General features: G+C 36.2%; 2 protein-coding genes and 1 pseudogene across 2 annotated transcripts; all 3 read left to right on the top strand.

The window, feature by feature from the left end:
• The first annotated feature begins 1,133 nt into the window (after positions 1 to 1,133).
• On the top strand, positions 1,134 to 7,509 carry LOC136062121 (uncharacterized). Its single transcript, XM_065760822.1, has 6 exons — positions 1,134 to 1,491; positions 1,575 to 1,663; positions 4,063 to 4,883; positions 5,980 to 6,109; positions 6,577 to 6,923; positions 7,019 to 7,509. The coding sequence occupies exons 1-6, from the start codon at positions 1,197 to 1,199 to the stop codon at positions 7,140 to 7,142; spliced, it is 1,806 nt and encodes a 601-aa protein (XP_065616894.1). The 5' UTR covers positions 1,134 to 1,196; the 3' UTR covers positions 7,143 to 7,509.
• Positions 7,510 to 14,452: 6,943 nt separating this feature from the next.
• LOC136061052 (putative UDP-rhamnose:rhamnosyltransferase 1) lies at positions 14,453 to 15,179 on the top strand. The gene has a single exon (XM_065760826.1). It carries the CDS (start codon positions 14,466 to 14,468, stop codon positions 15,162 to 15,164), a length of 699 nt encoding a protein of 232 aa, XP_065616898.1. The 5' UTR covers positions 14,453 to 14,465; the 3' UTR covers positions 15,165 to 15,179.
• Positions 15,180 to 16,707: 1,528 nt separating this feature from the next.
• LOC112018144 (putative UDP-rhamnose:rhamnosyltransferase 1) overlaps positions 16,708 to 18,659 on the top strand; it is a 53,869-nt pseudogene continuing 51,917 nt past the window's right edge.

Below are 18,659 nucleotides of genomic sequence, written 5' to 3'. Positions count from 1 at the left end.
TGATTTGTTGAAGGTATCATAGAAAAAAAGCCCGCTTTTTTTTTGCTAAAAATAATATAGAAAAAAGTAGAGTGAGATTTGCAAGAAGGTAACTGTGTAGTGGAATTTTGAGCAAAAATCATATAGAGGGTGAAATTTTGAGCAAAAATCATATAGAGGGACCCGCAATAAGTTAACTGTTGTTGACTTTTAAGCAAAAACATTAGGTGGTGGAACCTACAAACAATAGCCATGGCTGTTTAGAGAATAAGCTAACTTAAAGCAAAACAAAAAAGAGAAGCTGCTTTCTTTGAGACCAACGTGAAACCCGCAAACAGTTCGTAAATTAAGCAAAATAGCAACTGAAAAGGGGTTCCAAACGCACACGGAATATCCTTTCAGGTCCAAGTAATGAGTACAAGTAAAGCCCAACCTCTCAATCACTCAAGTAACTATTTTGCTAGTATCCTAGTTTCCGCAATCGTTGTAATTACAAGATGATGAATGCGAATCAATTCTCGAGTGCTAGAGTGAAATCGACTGTTTCCAACTCTATAGTTCTAGGTTGCAATCTTCATTGATAAGGATGTTTGGTGTTGTGGATTCAAAGGGATATTGAGACTCCCCATCATTGAAATTGGTCATCTTCTCATCCTAAGATGGTCATTTATTGGCATAATGTGAAACCATAAGGCTCCAGATTTATGAGCCCCTAATAGTGACGTATGGACCGTATGGTAGGTTTTAGGTAGAGAAATGAGTTATATACAACATTTCTCTTTCTTATTCTAAATATAAATTGACTTGACCAAGACCTAAGAATCAATAGATTGTTGATGGGAGAGGTGGATTGAGTAAGGCTTGAAGGTCGTATTAAGAGGGTTGTAAAGATACCTCATTGGAGAGCCCTTGGGATTTATGACATTTGGGTGAAGAGATCTCAATATAATCATTCTTCAAATTAAGTTTTTTTTTTTAAAATTGAATAATATATCCTAGCGTTTAACAAGATAATTATAAAAAAAAAAACTTATAGTAAAACACATAACAAAATAAAGGTAAAAAACTATATTAAATAAAGTAAATTAAGTTAATATTAATATGTTGTTTAAATAATAGTATTTTAAGATATGAAAAATTTAAAACTCGGGGCAGGGTGGGCTGGGGCAGGGTAGGTCAAAATCCAGTATTGGCAGAGTAGAGAGAGCAGTGATCGGATGGCTCTACTGGGCGACGACGGTCGCGGCTACGAGCTGGCCAGAAAGCTCGAGAGCGTTGGAGTATGGCGGACGTGGCTGGGCGAGTCCAACTACGCCATCTTCCTCCACTTCCTCGAGTCCCCATCCTTATGGGATTCCTTCATGCGCGTCGACGACTCCAAATCCAGGCCTCAGATCCTCCTCCAACTCCGCGTTCGAGCTCTCCTCTTCGACAAAGCTAGCGTCTCTCTTTTCCTCCGCTCCAATCCCTCTTCTTCTTCTTCTCTCTCTGTTTCCAAGCTCAATCCAACTTGTGAGTTCCTGCTTCAATTTCCACCTCTTACTATTCCTTAATGGAAATCAATGGTTTGTGATTGACGCCGTTTGATTTTGCAGATTTGCAATTGCACGGTGATGACGTGTACTTCACGCTGGAGAGTGCAGCCCAAGATGTTGGTGTTTCGTCCAATACGGCGTCGTCCAAGGTTAGTTCACTCGTTCGTTCCCCTAATTTCAACTGTATTGCGAAGCTAAATTTGTACTAAGATTTAAGTATTTTGGTTTACTAATCATATAACTGTTCTATTAAGATTATGGCATGGGAGAGCAGATTTATGTGATTTAATGTTGTATGTGTAAATGGAAAGGAGAGTTAGGATTCAGGAAATTAACTTCTTTCATATTTGCTTTTTTTGTTAAGTCATTGTTCACTCAATGCAGAATGTATTTCCAAAAATAAGAAATAAAAGGAAGAAACAAAAAAGACCTTAGCCTTCTTCACCTAAGAGTGCTTTGGAAATCGCTCATCAGATAATTAAGTCACAATTACATCTCAAGAAATCCTTAGTTTTAATAAAAACCCAATTTCAAATTTCTGAATGAAATATGGTATCTAAAATGATAAAATCTGAAGCGATAAAGCTATGAAATAAATGGTGTCTGCACCGACTCTCCTAGGGTGGGAGGGACTTGACCTTGTCGAGTTAAGCTGTAGGTGGACGTGTAGTGAGTCAATTAGTGTCAAGAAAGCCTCCACCATGTAGCCACAAGGTCACTGGGTGAGCACTATGCCTCTTCGGACTACTGTAAACACACGTGATCTAAGGTCGATATCTATTATTTGGTGGTGCATCTAGGTGGCTTCAGTAGTGCTTCAAGCTGTTGTAGATCCTTGTTGGTGATCCATGCTTAGTTTGATTCTATTGTCCTTGTCATCAAACCAAAAAGCATGGAACAACTTCTTTCCTAGTGAAAACTATTTCCTCATCCAAAATAGCATCTATAGATTCTGAGTGTTGGTTGAAGGTTTAGTGGGATGGGATGAAGGATAGGATTGGTTATTGGGTCAAGAGAAGGTTCCTCAAATGGGTCATTTGGTATGACTTTTGGACCTTTGTAATAAATGAAATATTGATATTAAAAGTTGAGCTAATACCATAGTCAGGTGGGATATCATTGACATATGCATTCGGACCAATTTGTTTTAGCACCTTGAATGGTTTGACATTGTGAGCTTGTAGTTACCTAACTGTTCCCGAAGGAAACTGCTTGGGCTTAATACGAACCATGACATAAACCTATGCAATAAGTGGCATGGGACTAGATCTAATGGATTCCCCAACACAACTTCAAACGAACGAATGCCTATGGACCTATTGATAGAATGATAAGTAAACTTTGCTGTGGGGAGAATGGAGTCCCAATTCCTAGCATGCTCACCCACAAGACATCTTAATAGGTTACGATGGCAACTACTAACTACTTTGGTCTGACCATCTACTTGGGGATGGTATGCCACAGAAAATTTTAGCTTTGTGCCTAAAATGTGTCAAAGGGGTTTCCAGAACTAACTCATGAACATAAGAACTAACTTCCCTATCAGACATTATGTTTATGAGAATGCCATATAATTTGATGATTGTCTAAATAAAGCTTGTCAACCTTAGAGGCATCAGAGGTTTTGAAACATGCAATAAATGTGCCATTTTGGAGAATCTATTCACTACCACAAGAATTTAGTCAAGTACAAAATCCATAGTAACATCTTTTGAAGGGTGGTCAAGACCTCAGGTATCAAAAGTGGTGTGTAAAGGCCAGTGTTCTGCTTCCTATTTTTGACCAACTGACATGTATGACATGGACTAATGAGTAATGATCCTAGCAACATGTTTCTTTAGGCCTGGACAGTAAAATTGGCACTTCCTTTACTGTCTTATCACATCCAAAATGACCTGTGGCTTCCTACTTGAATGTCCCACTCTAAGAAATCTCTCAATGAAATCAGTGGGATACTGAGGCTCCGACCATGATATCCAACATATTATCAAGCCTGGGGATAGGAAATGATATTTGACCATGATTTTGTTGATTAGAATCAGCACCATAGTATTGGGATTTCAAGAGAAAATTAATTCTTCATCAAAATAACCTGTCTCCATAGGAGTACAATACTTTGCTCATATATTAAGCTCTAATTCTAACTTATATGGGAAAATCTAATTCTAATTGACTGAGGGAATCTAAAATTCTAAATGACTTGGGAAATCCCAATTATTGAATGACAAAAATTCCATTTACTCGACCTACCAAAAAATACCATTTACTCTAGGAAATTAAATTAAAAATACTAATAAGCCGATTTAAATACCAAGGCCCAAAATAAAATACAATTTTTTAAAGAAAAAAAAAACAATTGACTTGTAAAATTAAATAAAAATAAATATTTCATTCCGCTTTCCGCACCATTAAACTATCATATCTTTTGGATTTTTGATGGCTCAAGATAGTTTGGCTAGATGGTACTATGCCTCTTTTTTTAGTTGGTTATTTCTCCTTCCGAATAATATGCATTAGGTTGATCAACATTATGGATTCCACTGTGCAGATTCAATCAAGGGCAGGTTTTAGTGTCGGATCAAGATATGGTGAGTCTGAGATTGATAATGTATCCCAGAGATTCAGGAATGAAGAACTGTCTGAAACATGGTATAATCAGTTTATTGAGAAGTATAGAGTTAGCAAACCCTATAGGTTGTCATCTGGGGACCATGAATCGGACAAACGTACACCTGAAGATATGTCTTCTTATCTAAGACTTCTTGAGAAGCAGAAAAAAAGACGTGTGGCATTCAAGGAGGATCGCTACATGGGCTATGGTAATTCCATGTTGGAAAATGCATCAAACATGCATCCAAATTCTGTTTTAAATGGTAAAAATTCCATTGAAGATGATGCACCTTTTTTGCCAGAGACAATGTTTACATTGAACTGTGTACCTGATAGTGCACTCCCCCTTATGGATAGAGTGGAAGAAAACCAGAAAGTGGAGTTCCATGGAGTTCTTGATAACTTGCCTCAAGTAATGATCAGGAGTCCTGTGATGATTGAGAGGCTTGGTATCAGGCCTGAGTACCTTAGCATGGAACATGGTGGAAACTTACATCGTGGAAAAATTGGGTCTGAAGGAAAGAGGAAACATCTTGGTCCAGAGCAAGCGTCACAGCTGTCTCGACAGGTAATTGCGCGCATGTTGATAAGTTCGGGGTTTGATGGTGCCACAGAAGTTCCAGTGGAAGTCTTCTCTCAATTACTAAGCTGTCATGTATGTAAATTAGGCCGGATATTGAAAGTTCTGGCTGATAGTTACAGAAAGCAGTGTTCAGCTACCGAACTACTTAAGATGTTCCTTAAAACATTGGGATATAGGTAACTATGAAATCTCTTTTACATTATGCTTTCAGAACATAAATTGTATTTAACTTTCATGTTGGTTTTTATTCCCCTTCAGTTTTGCAGAGAGATAGGAACACTGAATTTGTAATTTTATTTTGTGTCTGTGTGCATGCATATCCCCACACAAAATATATACATGGTCAACTTTTAGTTGTGTGACTAATTGATCTTGAATTCTGTTTGGAATAAGCATGTTCTCACTTCAATTGGGAAAGATGTTCTCATTTTTTATTTTGTGTCTTGTCTTTGACTGGTAATACAATAAAAAATTTTCTTGCTTATATATGATAGCTCTCTCTCTCTCTCTCTCTCTCTCTCTAAATTTATATATTTTAAATGCAAAGTGAAACTAAAGAACTGTGTAAGGGCCAAAAAGTTTCCCTGTAATTTATTTGTGGCTTTGAAAGTAATCTCTCTCTCCCTGCATATAATCATTCTCTCATAATCTTGCTGATTGATTAGTGCTTCCTGAAAAGAGTAAATATGGCTCAACTGGCACTTCTTCCTCCCATAATAATGGGATGGGGATTGACATCATGGATTCAAGTCCTACTGAGTGTGTGTAACTACTAACTACCATTAAAGCCCATCTAATTTGGAGTGCAAGTACCTGCCCTTCCACTTGCAATTTAGTTCAAGCATACCCTGCTGGAACCCACCTTTGCAGCAACTTTATACCATTACAGCCCATTTAATGGCCAAGAGATGACATGTTTTTAGCAGGTCTGATCTAGTGACCATAACTGATTGCATAATTTTGTGAAGGCTTGATTAGACCAAACAATATGCTTTAAATGGTTCAATATTTTATTGAATAGCCTATATGTTAAACAGGCTCCAGGGCAAATCAATGTCCACAAAAATCTCTATTATGCCATATGGCATAATTTGTGAAAAGATCTAGGTAACAAGTCTGCAAGGGTCAAAATATAAAGAAATTGGTTTTGCTCTTCAAACTTAGTCACTCACTTCTTTTAGGTATAAATTGTTTCAAATTTGAGCGTGCTTGTCTTCTACATTCGTAAGATAAATGGTAATTTAATCTCACATATTTCTCTTTTCTCACAAGTAATTTGGGTCCTTTAGCGGAGCATGTAAAGGATGGCTCCAAGAATTTGGTACAGCAAACTCAGCAACTTCAGGGAATCCAGTCGCAGCTGCAGTCACTGCAGCATAATTCCCTTCGAATAGCCCAGCAGGTATGTGCATTGACACTTGGTTCTCTGAATTTTAATTGCCTATTGCCTCGGTTCCTTGTATAGTGTGACGAATTGTTTAGAGAATTGCAAATTCAGCTAGCAGGTTCTAATTTGTAGTTGGATCTTTTCCTATATATCAAGTTATGGTATCTAACTTTTAACAAACTGCCACCCCGCTTTTTCCATACCTCAGATGATTGTTCAAAGAATGGTGTTTTTTATGAACATTTTTGCACCCATTGTCATTGTTTATTTTCTTAGCGCAAGCTTTTAGTGTGGACTAAGTTTGGCAAGCTGGATTCCATTTTTCTAAAATTTCCCGTAAATTTTCAAGTTTTAGGTGTTGGTAGATTTTCGATGTTGACTTGTATGGTTATATATATATATATATATATTTCCATTTGTTAAGGATCTAGTGTGGCATTATTAGCATGCTGTTTTCATTATAATTTTTGGTGAACGTACAGATGCCTAGACAAATACATCCGCAGATGCAGCCAATTGTTCATCCCCAAAATTTGACTTTTCAGCAGCAGCCGCAGCAGCAGCAGTTGGATAGAATCCGAAGACGCCAACCATCCACTCCTCGCCCTGTTATGGATGTGGAGAAGGACAGACCAATGGTACAAGTCAAGATTGAAAACCCATCTGAATTACCAATGGATGGTAATTCCTTCAACACTATCAATGCTAGACATCATCCCCAGATGCAGTTACGGGCACAACAAATTGCTGCAATGTCAAATCTCCATCCTCAAACTGGCACTCAATTTAGACAGATGACTTCGCTTCAAATTCCCCAAGTCCAGACACAGTAAGAAAAACCCCAAAGAAGAATGCTTTCCACCAATGGTTGTTAGTATAAGAAATTCCTGACTGCATTTTTGTGAATTCCCTGTGTGCCTGCAGGAGCATGGGCATTGTTAGAGCTCCACCAGTGAAGGTTGAGGGCTTTCAGGAATTGATGGGTGGGGATGCTACATCAAAGCATGATGCTGATGAAAATAGGTTGATGTCCCCCTCAAGTAAATAGCTTTGCTAGTATTTTGATCATTCATTGCACGTTTGGGTGATATTGACCTTGGTACTTCTGCAATACACAGCTCTCTTTTTTTTTTGTACTAAATGGCACCGCCTTTTGCATATTTTCTAACATAAAGGGTAGCGCATTCAGTGCTCAGAGAGTCAGAATTCCCACTTCTATGGGGTTTGAGAGAAGTGATTATGAGATAGCCTTACTTGAACCCATGACATGTTGCTTTGGGTGCGTGGCACTTACCATGAAACCAAGACCCGACCTCTATTTTCTAACATAACCTGTGCGTAATTTATGTATAGTTTGATTATAGGAATGGATCTTGTTAAATTAAAATTTCGTTGAATGTTGTTTTGTATCTTAATTTGAATCCACACATTGTACTTCTGCTGGAGTCATCCCCTTTTTGTTGCTAATGTGCGTGCAATGTGGATGCAAAAGCAAAAGGCAAGGGATAGATGGGTGTGTTGAAGAAACACTTTTTTTGCTTCCTACTTTGACAAAATTTTCCCTAACTAGTGATGCATAGATTGTGTTTTAGAACTAGGATTCCGCCATAGGGCCCATATCATCAGTGTTGGCTGGGGCCTGGGGGTGTATGGCCCAAGTTACCTGGTTGTTAATACAGAACATCATCTCGGATGGTGGTGCACTGGAGTCTTGAGGCATGCCAGTGACGCCAGAAATAAAACAGAACATCAAAGAGATGCCTGGCTTGATCCTCCATGTCTTTCTCGCCAACCCTGCTAAGCATCCGTCTAAAAACTTTCTCAACCACATAATGGCATTTTTCTCTATTGCGCGTCTTTTCTACTGGGAGAGCATATAACGTTACGTGTAATTGAATGAATATGTTATTTTTTCTCACGTTAATGGTGGGTTCCATTACTTTAATTCTTAATGTTTAATTACAAGTGATATGGTACCTTTATCGTATGCCCCCTCAACTTCTCATAACTTTGCTGTACTATTCACTTTGATAGGGCGATGGGCTTGTCTATGTTCCATCATCCATGTCCATGTTCCATCATCCATGTGCATGAATTATTTAGGCGGTCGCAGTCATTCTAGTAAAACAAGAGCCTCTCATCATAAAGGCTATTTCTATTTACAAAAAGATCTCAATTTGACCTTGCAAGTAATGGCGAGAACAGAAGGTACCTTTGTGAGAAATAGCTATTAGCTAGTGTTGTTCAGAAAGACCTTTAAACTACCAACAATAGAGATCAAAACTAGCTGATACATGCCCGATGTTAATATGCTTCGCATCGTCATTTTCTCATGCTATAGCTGTTGAGAACAACTTATTTTCTATAGTTTATTTGCATAATGTGCGACACAGTTTAAAACCAACTTATTTTCAAAAAGTTAAAAGTTAAATTATCCAAAATGAAGCTGTGATAAAAAGCAACAAATTAATAACCCTCCTTGAAATATTGATTGCCTACCTAAAGTTCCTCCAGGTCTGGCTCGTTGAATAAATTTTGTGATGTTCGTTAATTGTTATGCATTTATGCCTACCTAAACTTCCTCCACCGACAATCCTTACCATGCATCGGGTCCCATACCTTAAAGAAGCCTTGTGGTGGACTATAAGAAAGGGCCATGCATGTCGTCTGGGTTGTGATCTGTTGACTGTTTGAAGTTACTATTATCGAAGGGCAGTTGCCATGGAAGTTAATACAAAATCAATTAAATCTGATTTTCACCATGTTAAAGAAATACCAAACTATTTGATACATGAATGAATTCATCTGTTGTCTATATTTTATTGACACTGAATAGATACTAATTTTATTATTATGCATTAATTTATTTTTAATCTTAACATATTCCTTAATCTTGAATGACGATTTTTTTATTTATTTCCCCCACCCCCAACACGAGAAAGTATATGATGTTTCTGGAACTCCACATCAGCACCTAGTTGGTGTTTCTTCCAATAATAATGTGACATCTGTCTAAAAGAAATAAATCAGCATATCACACCTTAAACACTTGAAAAGACAAATATACTCCTGAAAAATTTCAAACCCCCGCCTTTAACACCCTTTTCCCCTTTTCAGCAAAATCAAAACTCTCTCCATTTCTGATTTCTCTCACCGCACCACCATCTTCACTCTCTTTCTCTCAACTCCAAAGCTCCACAACCACTGCCTAGCATCGCTGCTGAAATTTTTTTCAAAGACTTGCCTTCTCTTGCTTTTCCCCTTTTTGCAAAATCAAAAAATTTTCATCTCTTTCTCTCTCCATTTCTCTCGGCACCACCAGAGCACATCAGCACCTCCATGACTCCATCTTCTCTCTCTCAACTCCAAACCTTGACAGCCGCTGCCTAGCATTGTCGCTGGAGACCGACCTTTGTTTCGTTAGAAAAACGCCCAAAATGGTCTCTCTTTCTCGTTGTTTACAACCACCGACGCCAGAAGGTTTCTCGCTGCTTCTAACACCTGAATTTGCAAGAAGGTTTTCTTCTCTCTTTATGAATTTATTTTTTGAAATTTTCTATTTACATGTGTTTTGCTTTGTATTATTTTTTATTTTTATAAATTGACATATACATTCATATGTAGAAAGGAAACTTGTATTGTTCGATAAAATGCTTCAGTGAGATGATGCATTTATATATTACAACGCAATTACTAGTAGTATTTCAAGTTGAAGCACTTATGAAAAAAACCCAAAGAATGTTGATTAGATTATGTATTTATGTGGGATTTATAAACATAGGAACTAGAATAGCCAAAGTATGGGAGACTTGCAATTTCGGATTAGCTAAGTTTAAGTTGTTTCTGGATTAGTGAAAACCATTTGTGATTAGTATCTATCCATACCAATTTTGTATGTACATTTCACTATCTATCTATCCACACACACACACACTCACATTTCACTAACAATACAAATCTGTGCTTCAAGAATTCATAATTCTTATATTAGAAATTATTATCAATTAATTCAATTACTTCTAGCTAGGAAATATACCTAATCTGACCTTAGTAATAAGCTCACACAACTGGTGCAGTGTCCTGCATTATTTGCTTTTTCATAGTTGGAATTTTCACAATTTGTTTCATTCCTTGTAATAATTTTTTTTTCATGGTGCAGGGATGGATGTGATGGTTTTGTTCCATTGTTTTTGCTGTAGGAATTGATTTTAATAAATAGTTTCTTCCTAAGAGTCTCCTCTGAGGTATTCAATCTATCTTTTTGTCATTTTCTTAGTTTAAGTCTTTGTTGAGTTATTATGGAAAATTAGGATATTTTGATAATTGGTATAAAGCCCACTTGAGTGTGTATGTGTTTATGGTTGAGGACTAGTGGGTGCAGGTGCTATATTGTTCCAGTTAAGGCAATATTTTGGTGCTAGACATATTTTTTGTTTTTTTTTTTGTTTTTTTGATAATGTTGTGAACGACAGGTGTGGACTCCTTTTATTTATTTATTTTTTATTTAGATTTCTTGCAAGCGGGGAGAATGGGATTTGTTTTTATTTTTATTTTTCCAAGGGTGTGTTTACAAGAAGACTTTTAGAAACATGGCAAGTTCATTTTGTGTGTGAAGGTTGTTGACACCACTCCTACTACAAGTGCTGTTTTTGTAACTGAAACTACTACAAGGGCTGGAGAAGCAAGGGTTGCTGCTACAAGTGCTGGAGATTCAATAGCTACTGTAAGTGCTGAAGATTCAAATTCAAAGGATGCAGGCCAAGAAGAAGAACAAACTTTGGAGGATTTGAGAACATATAACTAGGCATTAACAATAATCTGTTTTATATAATCCACGTACATTTGGTGGTGATAATTTTGGAGCTTTAGGTGATATAAAGTATGTACTTGCAAATAATTCTGGAAAATTTTTTTTTTTTGGTCCTTAATGTAATTCTGCAACTTTAGGTGATAATTCTCACCTATTTATTCTAAATAAAGCCGCATTTTTATAGATTGCATATTTGTGTGATATAAATGAATAACATGACTACGTTGCTACATCAATAGCATGGAAACTCTTATGGGAATACCTATTTTGTCAAACTTGAAAATATGTTATTGTAAATTGAAATACTTATTCTATCAAAGCTTGAGCAAGATTTTTTCCCAGGACACAATTCTGAAATTTAAATTATATATAATGTGTTGCTGTTTGTTGTAATACCTATAATTTATATCATATAAAATGCAACTTCCTTAATCAATGGTGTTATTTGTCTTTGGTACCCAATGTTTATCAAAGTTAACAAAAAGGTAAATTTTCATTGAACCAAAAGCTAACATAAAGATAAATTTTCATTGAACCAAAAGCTAACATAAAGATAAATTTTATGATACATCACTATTATTGGCATCAATATTCAAAAAGTTACATTAATGTAACAACATTTAGGCTGCTTTTGTTTTGCCAGCATACATAAACACACCAAAACAAACTACAAAAAATAGCCAAGATCCTATTGATGCCTACTTTAGCTGCTTCACAATTATTTTGTATTTATCCATCATTGATTGATACTTCAAAGCTTCAATTTATCCCACTGCTTCATATTTGATATCTTCATCGCTTTAATGAAAAATCTTACATAGTTGACAACCCCCTACAATAATCCAACAAGAAACAAAAATTTAATAATTAGTATAACCATACATACATATACCATATATATATATATATATATTTTGGATAGGTAAATAAAACTCCACTGCAATTATGATTAAAAAGTACAAAGAAAAAGACAAAGCAAGCAATGTGCTAAGAACTAGAAAAATAGCAAAATAATAAATAAGAAAGTATAATTATTTAGCAAATTTGGTAAGGAATTAAAAGTAAAAAAAAAAAAAAATTTTTGAAGTATGGTCAGGTCACTCTTTGTGCTTACTGCCTCACTCTGTCCTACATTGGATCTTCCTTTCAAATAGATATAGAAGTTGGTCATGCATATGAGTGAAATTTTAGCTACCCACAAGGTTATATTGTGTAAAAACATCCAAAGACTGCATATTCGAATTTACTTGTTTTGGGATCCTCAACCTGTTGTAACTACCTTAATCATGTATACCCTCCTTTATGTGGCTATGTTTCTGAAACTGTTTCAGTTTTCCTAATCAATATTAAATTTTTTAAGAGTATAATTAGCAACTATCACCATAGTTTGCAAAAGGTCACACAGGATCAAAACATAATTATCTTTCTTCTGTTGCGTTCTTAAACATGGATGAATCGCAAAAGCATGCTCGCAAACAAATTGTTGGTTTTCCTAGCTCCTCCATTGAACTTAAAATTCCAATCCTCTTGTTATAGCTAACCAATGAAAGACTTGAGGTGTTATTAGTTTGTAAAAGAGACTTGATCAAGGAAAATTATGCATTTAGGCTTTTGGATGATATATGAAACATTGTGATTCTATAAGCAAACCATATATAGCTACCCCATTCTCCAGTAAGAGATATTGCTTTCTTTCACCCACCTTTTGGAATTCACTTTTCCCTAATTTCAAAGCAGCCTGACCAAATAATTTACAACTTTAAGGCATAACTCATTCGTGTGGACTGTGGATGATGAAGAAAATTTATCAACACCAGTTAAGACAAGGGACATGATCGGTGAAGTTGAACTTGATTGGGGGAAAAAAGTACTTACTACTGTATTCAGCAATTCCATCAGATTAGTACTTATCCCATCATCCAAGTGAGGAAGCAATAAACATAGATAACGAGAGTTTAAAAAAAAACTTTTGGACAATGTAGAACAGGTTATAGCTAATTCTCATCAATAATCCTAACAAAAGCAAGATAGATATCCAAATAAAAGCTAAATGTATCACAAGTTGGGCCACATTTTATGTCTACACATGCTCTTTAACTGGACTCAAACTCAAAAGACATGCATCTCTTACAAGATGTACCTAAAGTTCATATCTTCTCTAATTCAGGAATTTGCTAACAAAAATTGTAGAACTGACTATGGAATACAAGCATTTCTTGATATCCAAATCATTAGCTACAATGTACCCGAACAAACATGGTGACCTTAACACATATCATTCTAATTAACCTCAAATTTGAAGAAATATGTCACAAACCCATTATAAGTAGCATAATATTATGCAAGAATTATTCTTAAAATTCACACAAAAAAATTAATAAAATTAAGGACTATGCAAAAAAAGACATTTTGGCAAAATATAAAGTTACCAACAAAAGAAAAATGGTAAATTTGACATGTATGGGAAAATTATACAAGAGAAAGAGAGTGACCTGTGATGTGAAAGCACCGGTTTTGTCAATGATGTTTGGTTTCTCTATTTCTTCATCTCTTTGAGGGTCGAGAGCTCGGATGGGAATCGTGCTTTTGACCCTTGTCCTTGAGAAGTGAACTAGGTCCTCAAAGAAGAACTTGATTGTACTGGTTCTCTTTGCAAATTCAGGTGTTAGAAGCGGCGAGAAAATTTCTAGCATTGGTGGTTGGAAACAACGAGAAAGAGAGACAGTTTTGGGCATTTTTCTAACAAGACAAAGGTCGGTCTCCAACGACGATGCTAAGTAGTGACTGTCAAGGTTTGGAGTTGAGAGAGAGAAATGGAGTCATGGAGGTGTTGGTGTGCTCTGGTGGTGCCGAGAGAAACGAAGAGAGAAAGAGATGAAATTTTTTTGATTTTGCGAAAAGGGGAAAAGCAAGAGAGGGCGAGTCTTTGAAATTTTTTCCAGCGGCGATGCTAGGTAGTGGCTGTGGAGCTTTGGAGTTGAGAGAAATAGAGAGTGAAGATGGTGGTGCCGTGAGAGAAAGTAGAAATGGAGAGAGAGTTTTGATTTTGTTGAAGAAGGGGAAAAGGGTGTAAAAGGCGGGGTCTGAAATTTTTCAGGGGTATATTTGCCTTTTCAAGTGTATAAGGTGTGGTATGCTGATTTGTTTCTTTTAGACAGATGTCACATTTTTAATGGATTTAGAAACACCAACTAGGTGCTGATGTGGAGTTCCTGAAACATCATATACTTTCTCCCCCAACACGCACTACGTGATTATTGTCCAACAAGGCCTATCTATGTACACGAAGCATTTCTAGAACAATGTTCCATTCGATATTGCCGACAACCACCTGTGTATTTGCCTTAGTAGGCAATAATGCCCACAAAAGCCCGAAATCAGGGCAAATCATTCTTTCGCCCTCCAACAGCAATAATTATGCCATCGAAAAAGTCATAAAACCAACCCCACTGAGTGTGGGACGATTATGCCATTTTTGTTCTAGTTTTTTCTATCTTAGCAGAGCATCAAAAGTGAGAAAAACTGAGAAGTCAGAAGACCACTACCAATCCCATCAACTTTATGGCTAAGCGTAAGAAACTTCACATAGCCATGTTTCCATGGTTAGCCTTTAGTCACATAATCCCATTTTTAGAGCTCGGCAAGCTCATTGCTCAAAAGGGTCATTGTATTTCATTCATATCCACACCAAGAAACATCGATCGCCTCCCAAGTATACCTCCACATTTAACCCCCTTGATAACTTTAGTGAAACTTCCCTTACCTCGTGTAGAGAACTTGCCAGAAAACGCAATGGCTACCATGGACGTACCACACCACATAGTCCCCTACCTTAAGCTAGCCTACGATAGTCTCGACGAGCCTTTGTCTCACTTTTTAGAGTCTTCAGCTCCTGATTGGATTATTCATGACTTTGCCCCTCACTGGTTACCACCAATCGCTACTAAGCTAGGCATCTCCCGGGTCTTCTTCAGAATTTTCAAGGCATCAACATTATGTTTATTCAGACCAGTAAATCAAGGCACTCATGATCCACCGATGGAGCTCCAGCACTTACTTGTCCCTCCCAAATGGGTTTCTTTCCCAACCAAAATAGTGTTTCGGCTGTTTGAGGCGAAGAAAATCTTCGAAGTCTTATTTGAAGAAAATTGTTCCGGTGTTTCTGACTCGTTTCGTTTAATGACCACGGTCTCAGGCACTAAAGAAATTTCATTACAAAAAAAGGGCTCTATAGCCGTGTTTCAAAAACGCGGCTATTGACCACAAAAACGCGGCTATAGGATTAGAGCCGCATTTCCTATACCGTAGCAACAGGATTCTGGCCTATAGCCGCGTTTTTATAAAACGCGGCTATATCCCAGATTGCAGCTGAGTTTATAATCGTGGGAAAGGGTTCGGACCTATAGCCGCGTTTTTAAAAACGCGACTATAGGTTTTTTAATAACAAAAAAATATTTTTGGGTTTTTTTTTTCCAGAAAACAAAAAAAAATATTTTGGGTTTTTTTTTTCCAGAAAATTTAAAATTCGAAATTCGAATGAAAAAAATTCAAAATTAAACTCAAATCCAAAAAATTCAAAATTAAACACAAACTGAAAAAATTCAAAATCAAATTCAACATACTCACAATACAAAAGCACCCAGAAAATTCAAAATCAAATACAATATACTCACAATACAAACACACCCAAAAAATTCAAAATCATACACAACGTGCCCCAAAATTTAAGAACACATACCCATTTAAACATAATCACAATATTAGCAACACAGTAGCACAAATTTAAGCACAGATCCAAAAAATTCAAAATCAAATATTGCTAGAATATCCACTTCATTCAAAATTTTCAGCATCTCCTCCATTTTCTTACTAACTATTCATAAACTAACAAAAAAAAAACTAGATCTGTTGACAAATCAGTGTGCTTGAGATGAAGAAAAAAAAAGTAGTAGCAGCTCCAAAGAAACAAAGAAAACAAAAAAAAGAGTTAACAAGATAAGAAGAAGGCAGAAAAAGAAAAAGAAAAAGAAAAATAGAGTTACCCAGATGTGAGGAAGGAAGAAAGAAAAAGGAAAAAAAAAAAGGGTTACATAGATGTGAAGAACAAAGAAAGAAAAAGGAAAAAAAAAAAAAGGGTTACCCAGCTATGAGGAAGGAAGGCAGAAAAAAAGAAAAAAGAAAAAAAAGAATCTGAAGAGCTACGGTAGAAGAAGAGTAAGGGAAGAATGAAGAAAGAAAAAAAGAAAGAAAGAGATAAGAAAGAAAAGAAAAAAGTGGGGGTAGGTGGAGATGTAGGTGGGAAAGGGGAGGGTACGTGGGAAGTTGAAGGAAAATATTTTTATTTTTAATTTTTTAATTTTTGTTGTTGTTGTTACATATAGTGACGTTTTAAAAAACGCGGCTGTAAAATGCCGCTATAGGCCCACCATTATGGCTGGAGCTATAGCCGCGTTTTTCAAAAACGCGGCTATAGGTCACCATTAAAAGATCTTTATTTAACCGGACTTTCTTTAAAAAATTATATCTGCGTTTAAAAACACGGCTTAAGGTCAGCTATAGCTGCGTTTTTAAAAAACGCAGCTATAGGTCCCCCTAAAAAAATTTTATTCTACTGGGCTTATAGTAGTGTTTGAAAAACGCAGCTATAGGTTAGCTATAGCCGCGTTTTTGAAAAAACACAGCTATAGCTAGAGGCTTTAGCCGTGTTTCTGAGAAACGCGGCTATAGGTTAGCTATAGCCGCGTTTTTTGTAAACGCGGCTAAAAAAATGCGGCTTTAGCTACCCTTTTTTGTAGTGAGCCTTGGTTGTCAAAACCTGCATGGAGATCGAAAATGAATGGGTGAAGCTCCTTGGAGAGCTTCATGACATTCCTGTAATTCCTGTGGGCTTATTACCAACCTCGGCCCAAGAAAGCAGTGACAATGAAGGTAATAGCACTTGGTATTCAATTGTTGAGTGGTTAGACAAGCAAAAGAAAGGGTCAGTGGTTTATATAGCACTCGGAAGTGAAGTTCGACCTAGTCAAGAAGATTTCACCGAGTTGGCACTTGGGCTAGAGCATTCAGGGTTGCCATTCTTTTGGGCTCTAAGGAAGCAAAGTGACTCGGCCAGTGGGGACTCGGTTCAGCTACTTGAAGGGTTCAAGGAAAGAGCAAAAGGTCGTGGGGTTGTTTGGACGAGTTGGGCACCTCAATGAAGAATATTAGCTCACGAGTCGGTTGGGGGATTCTTGACTCACTGTGGTTGGAGTTCAGTTATAGAGGCTTTACAATTCGGACGTGCACTTATCATGTTGCCTTTCTTTGCGGACCAAGGGCCAATTGCAAGGTTTTTAGGAGAGAAGCTGGTAGGAGTTGAGGTTCCTAGAAATGAAGAAGATGGGTCATTTACCAAGGACTCCATAGCTGAGACACTAACGTTGGTTATGAAGGAAGAGGAGGGAAAGACATACCGGGACAAAGCTAAGGAAATGACTACCATATTTGGAGACACGGACTTACAATATCGATATGTAGACAAATTCATTGAATTTCTTGAACGACATGCAAAAATGTGAAAAAGAAAGAAAGGGTGTTAATATCATATTAGCTATTGTTTATTTTAATATAAAAGTAAACATTTTCATTTTGTGTACCTTGGGATTGGGAAACATGCCTTTTTGTTGCAATTGTCACACCATAAAAAATTATCTCTTGACTTTACCTTTTTACGACATACTTCGCAAGAGATAAAGTATCAGCCAGAATTATCTATGTCAATGTTTATAATCTTTCTTTGAAAGGTAAAGATAGTTTCCTAGAAATTGAATTTAATATCAATCAATTCATAATTTTATAGTTAAATTTTGCAAAAGTAAGTCTATAGTACATAAAGCAATGTTAAGGACACAATGTTATCATTGAAGGTATTTTTTTTTTCTTACCTCATTATCAGAGTCCCACATAATTTTTGTTATTTCACTTAAGGTTCTTCTGTTGATGTTTATCTCTTCTTGAATTGTCACTTGTGGTTAGAATTGCTTTGGCATTTGTACTATTGGTTGGTTATTTTCCACTAGCCTGTTATATTACATAAAGATATTAGACACAGTATTGTAGAGACTATAAATACATTAAAAATGTGAATCCAAAACAAAGCACTTACTGATCTTTGAATTCAATAGTCTCAGGAATGTCCAAATCAATATAAACTCTTGTTCCATTTGTTGACGATAAGTTATACTCTCCTACAATGCACGAGATTCATTAGAAAAAAAGTACATTGAAGTTTCAATGGAATCATCACAGTGACAGAGAGAGGTCTAGATTAGAGGGCATAGTATCTTGTAGACATGTGTTTGAAGACAAAAATAATGTTGTTGAGCAATATAATATTCAAATTTGAAAAATTAAACAACACTGTGCTCAAGGGCATTTCTAAAATTTTTACTATATTAAGCTACACACTACAATTTTCTATTTGTGTTGAAAAAAGTTTTAAACACTTGGGTCACATAGGCTACAAAAAATCTACCCATACCAATTTCGATAAGCTAGCATAGCATCCTCAACATATAGAATATTTATACATAATAAATTACAATTCAAATTGATAGGAAGCTTGCATCAAAAAAAAAAAAAAAAAAAAAAAAATTCCATCTTCCTCTTCTTTTGCTTAGAAATCATAAAATCTATAATATGATTACCATGGATAATCAACATGCACTCTATAGGTATGATATCATTAGTGTAAAATACTTAATTACTTGAGTTATT

Source organism: Quercus suber, unplaced genomic scaffold (genome assembly GCF_002906115.3).
Source record: "Quercus suber isolate HL8 unplaced genomic scaffold, Cork oak 2.0 scaffold_383, whole genome shotgun sequence".
Lineage (NCBI taxonomy): Eukaryota > Viridiplantae > Streptophyta > Magnoliopsida > Fagales > Fagaceae > Quercus > Quercus suber.
Note: the sequence above shows the minus strand (reverse complement) of the source record. Positions and strands in the feature narration are given on the sequence as shown.

Coding starts and splice junctions, on each gene's coding strand:
- LOC136062121 (XM_065760822.1), top strand. CDS start 1,197: ATGGCTCTACTGGGCGACGACGGTCGCGGCTACGAGCTGGCCAGAAAG. Junction 1,664..4,062: donor CCAATACGGCGTCGTCCAAG/GTTAGTTCACTC, acceptor TCCACTGTGCAG/ATTCAATCAAGGGCAGGTTT. Junction 4,884..5,979: donor CTTAAAACATTGGGATATAG/GTAACTATGAAA, acceptor TTTTCTCACAAG/TAATTTGGGTCCTTTAGCGG.
- LOC136061052 (XM_065760826.1), top strand. CDS start 14,466: ATGGCTAAGCGTAAGAAACTTCACATAGCCATGTTTCCATGGTTAGCC.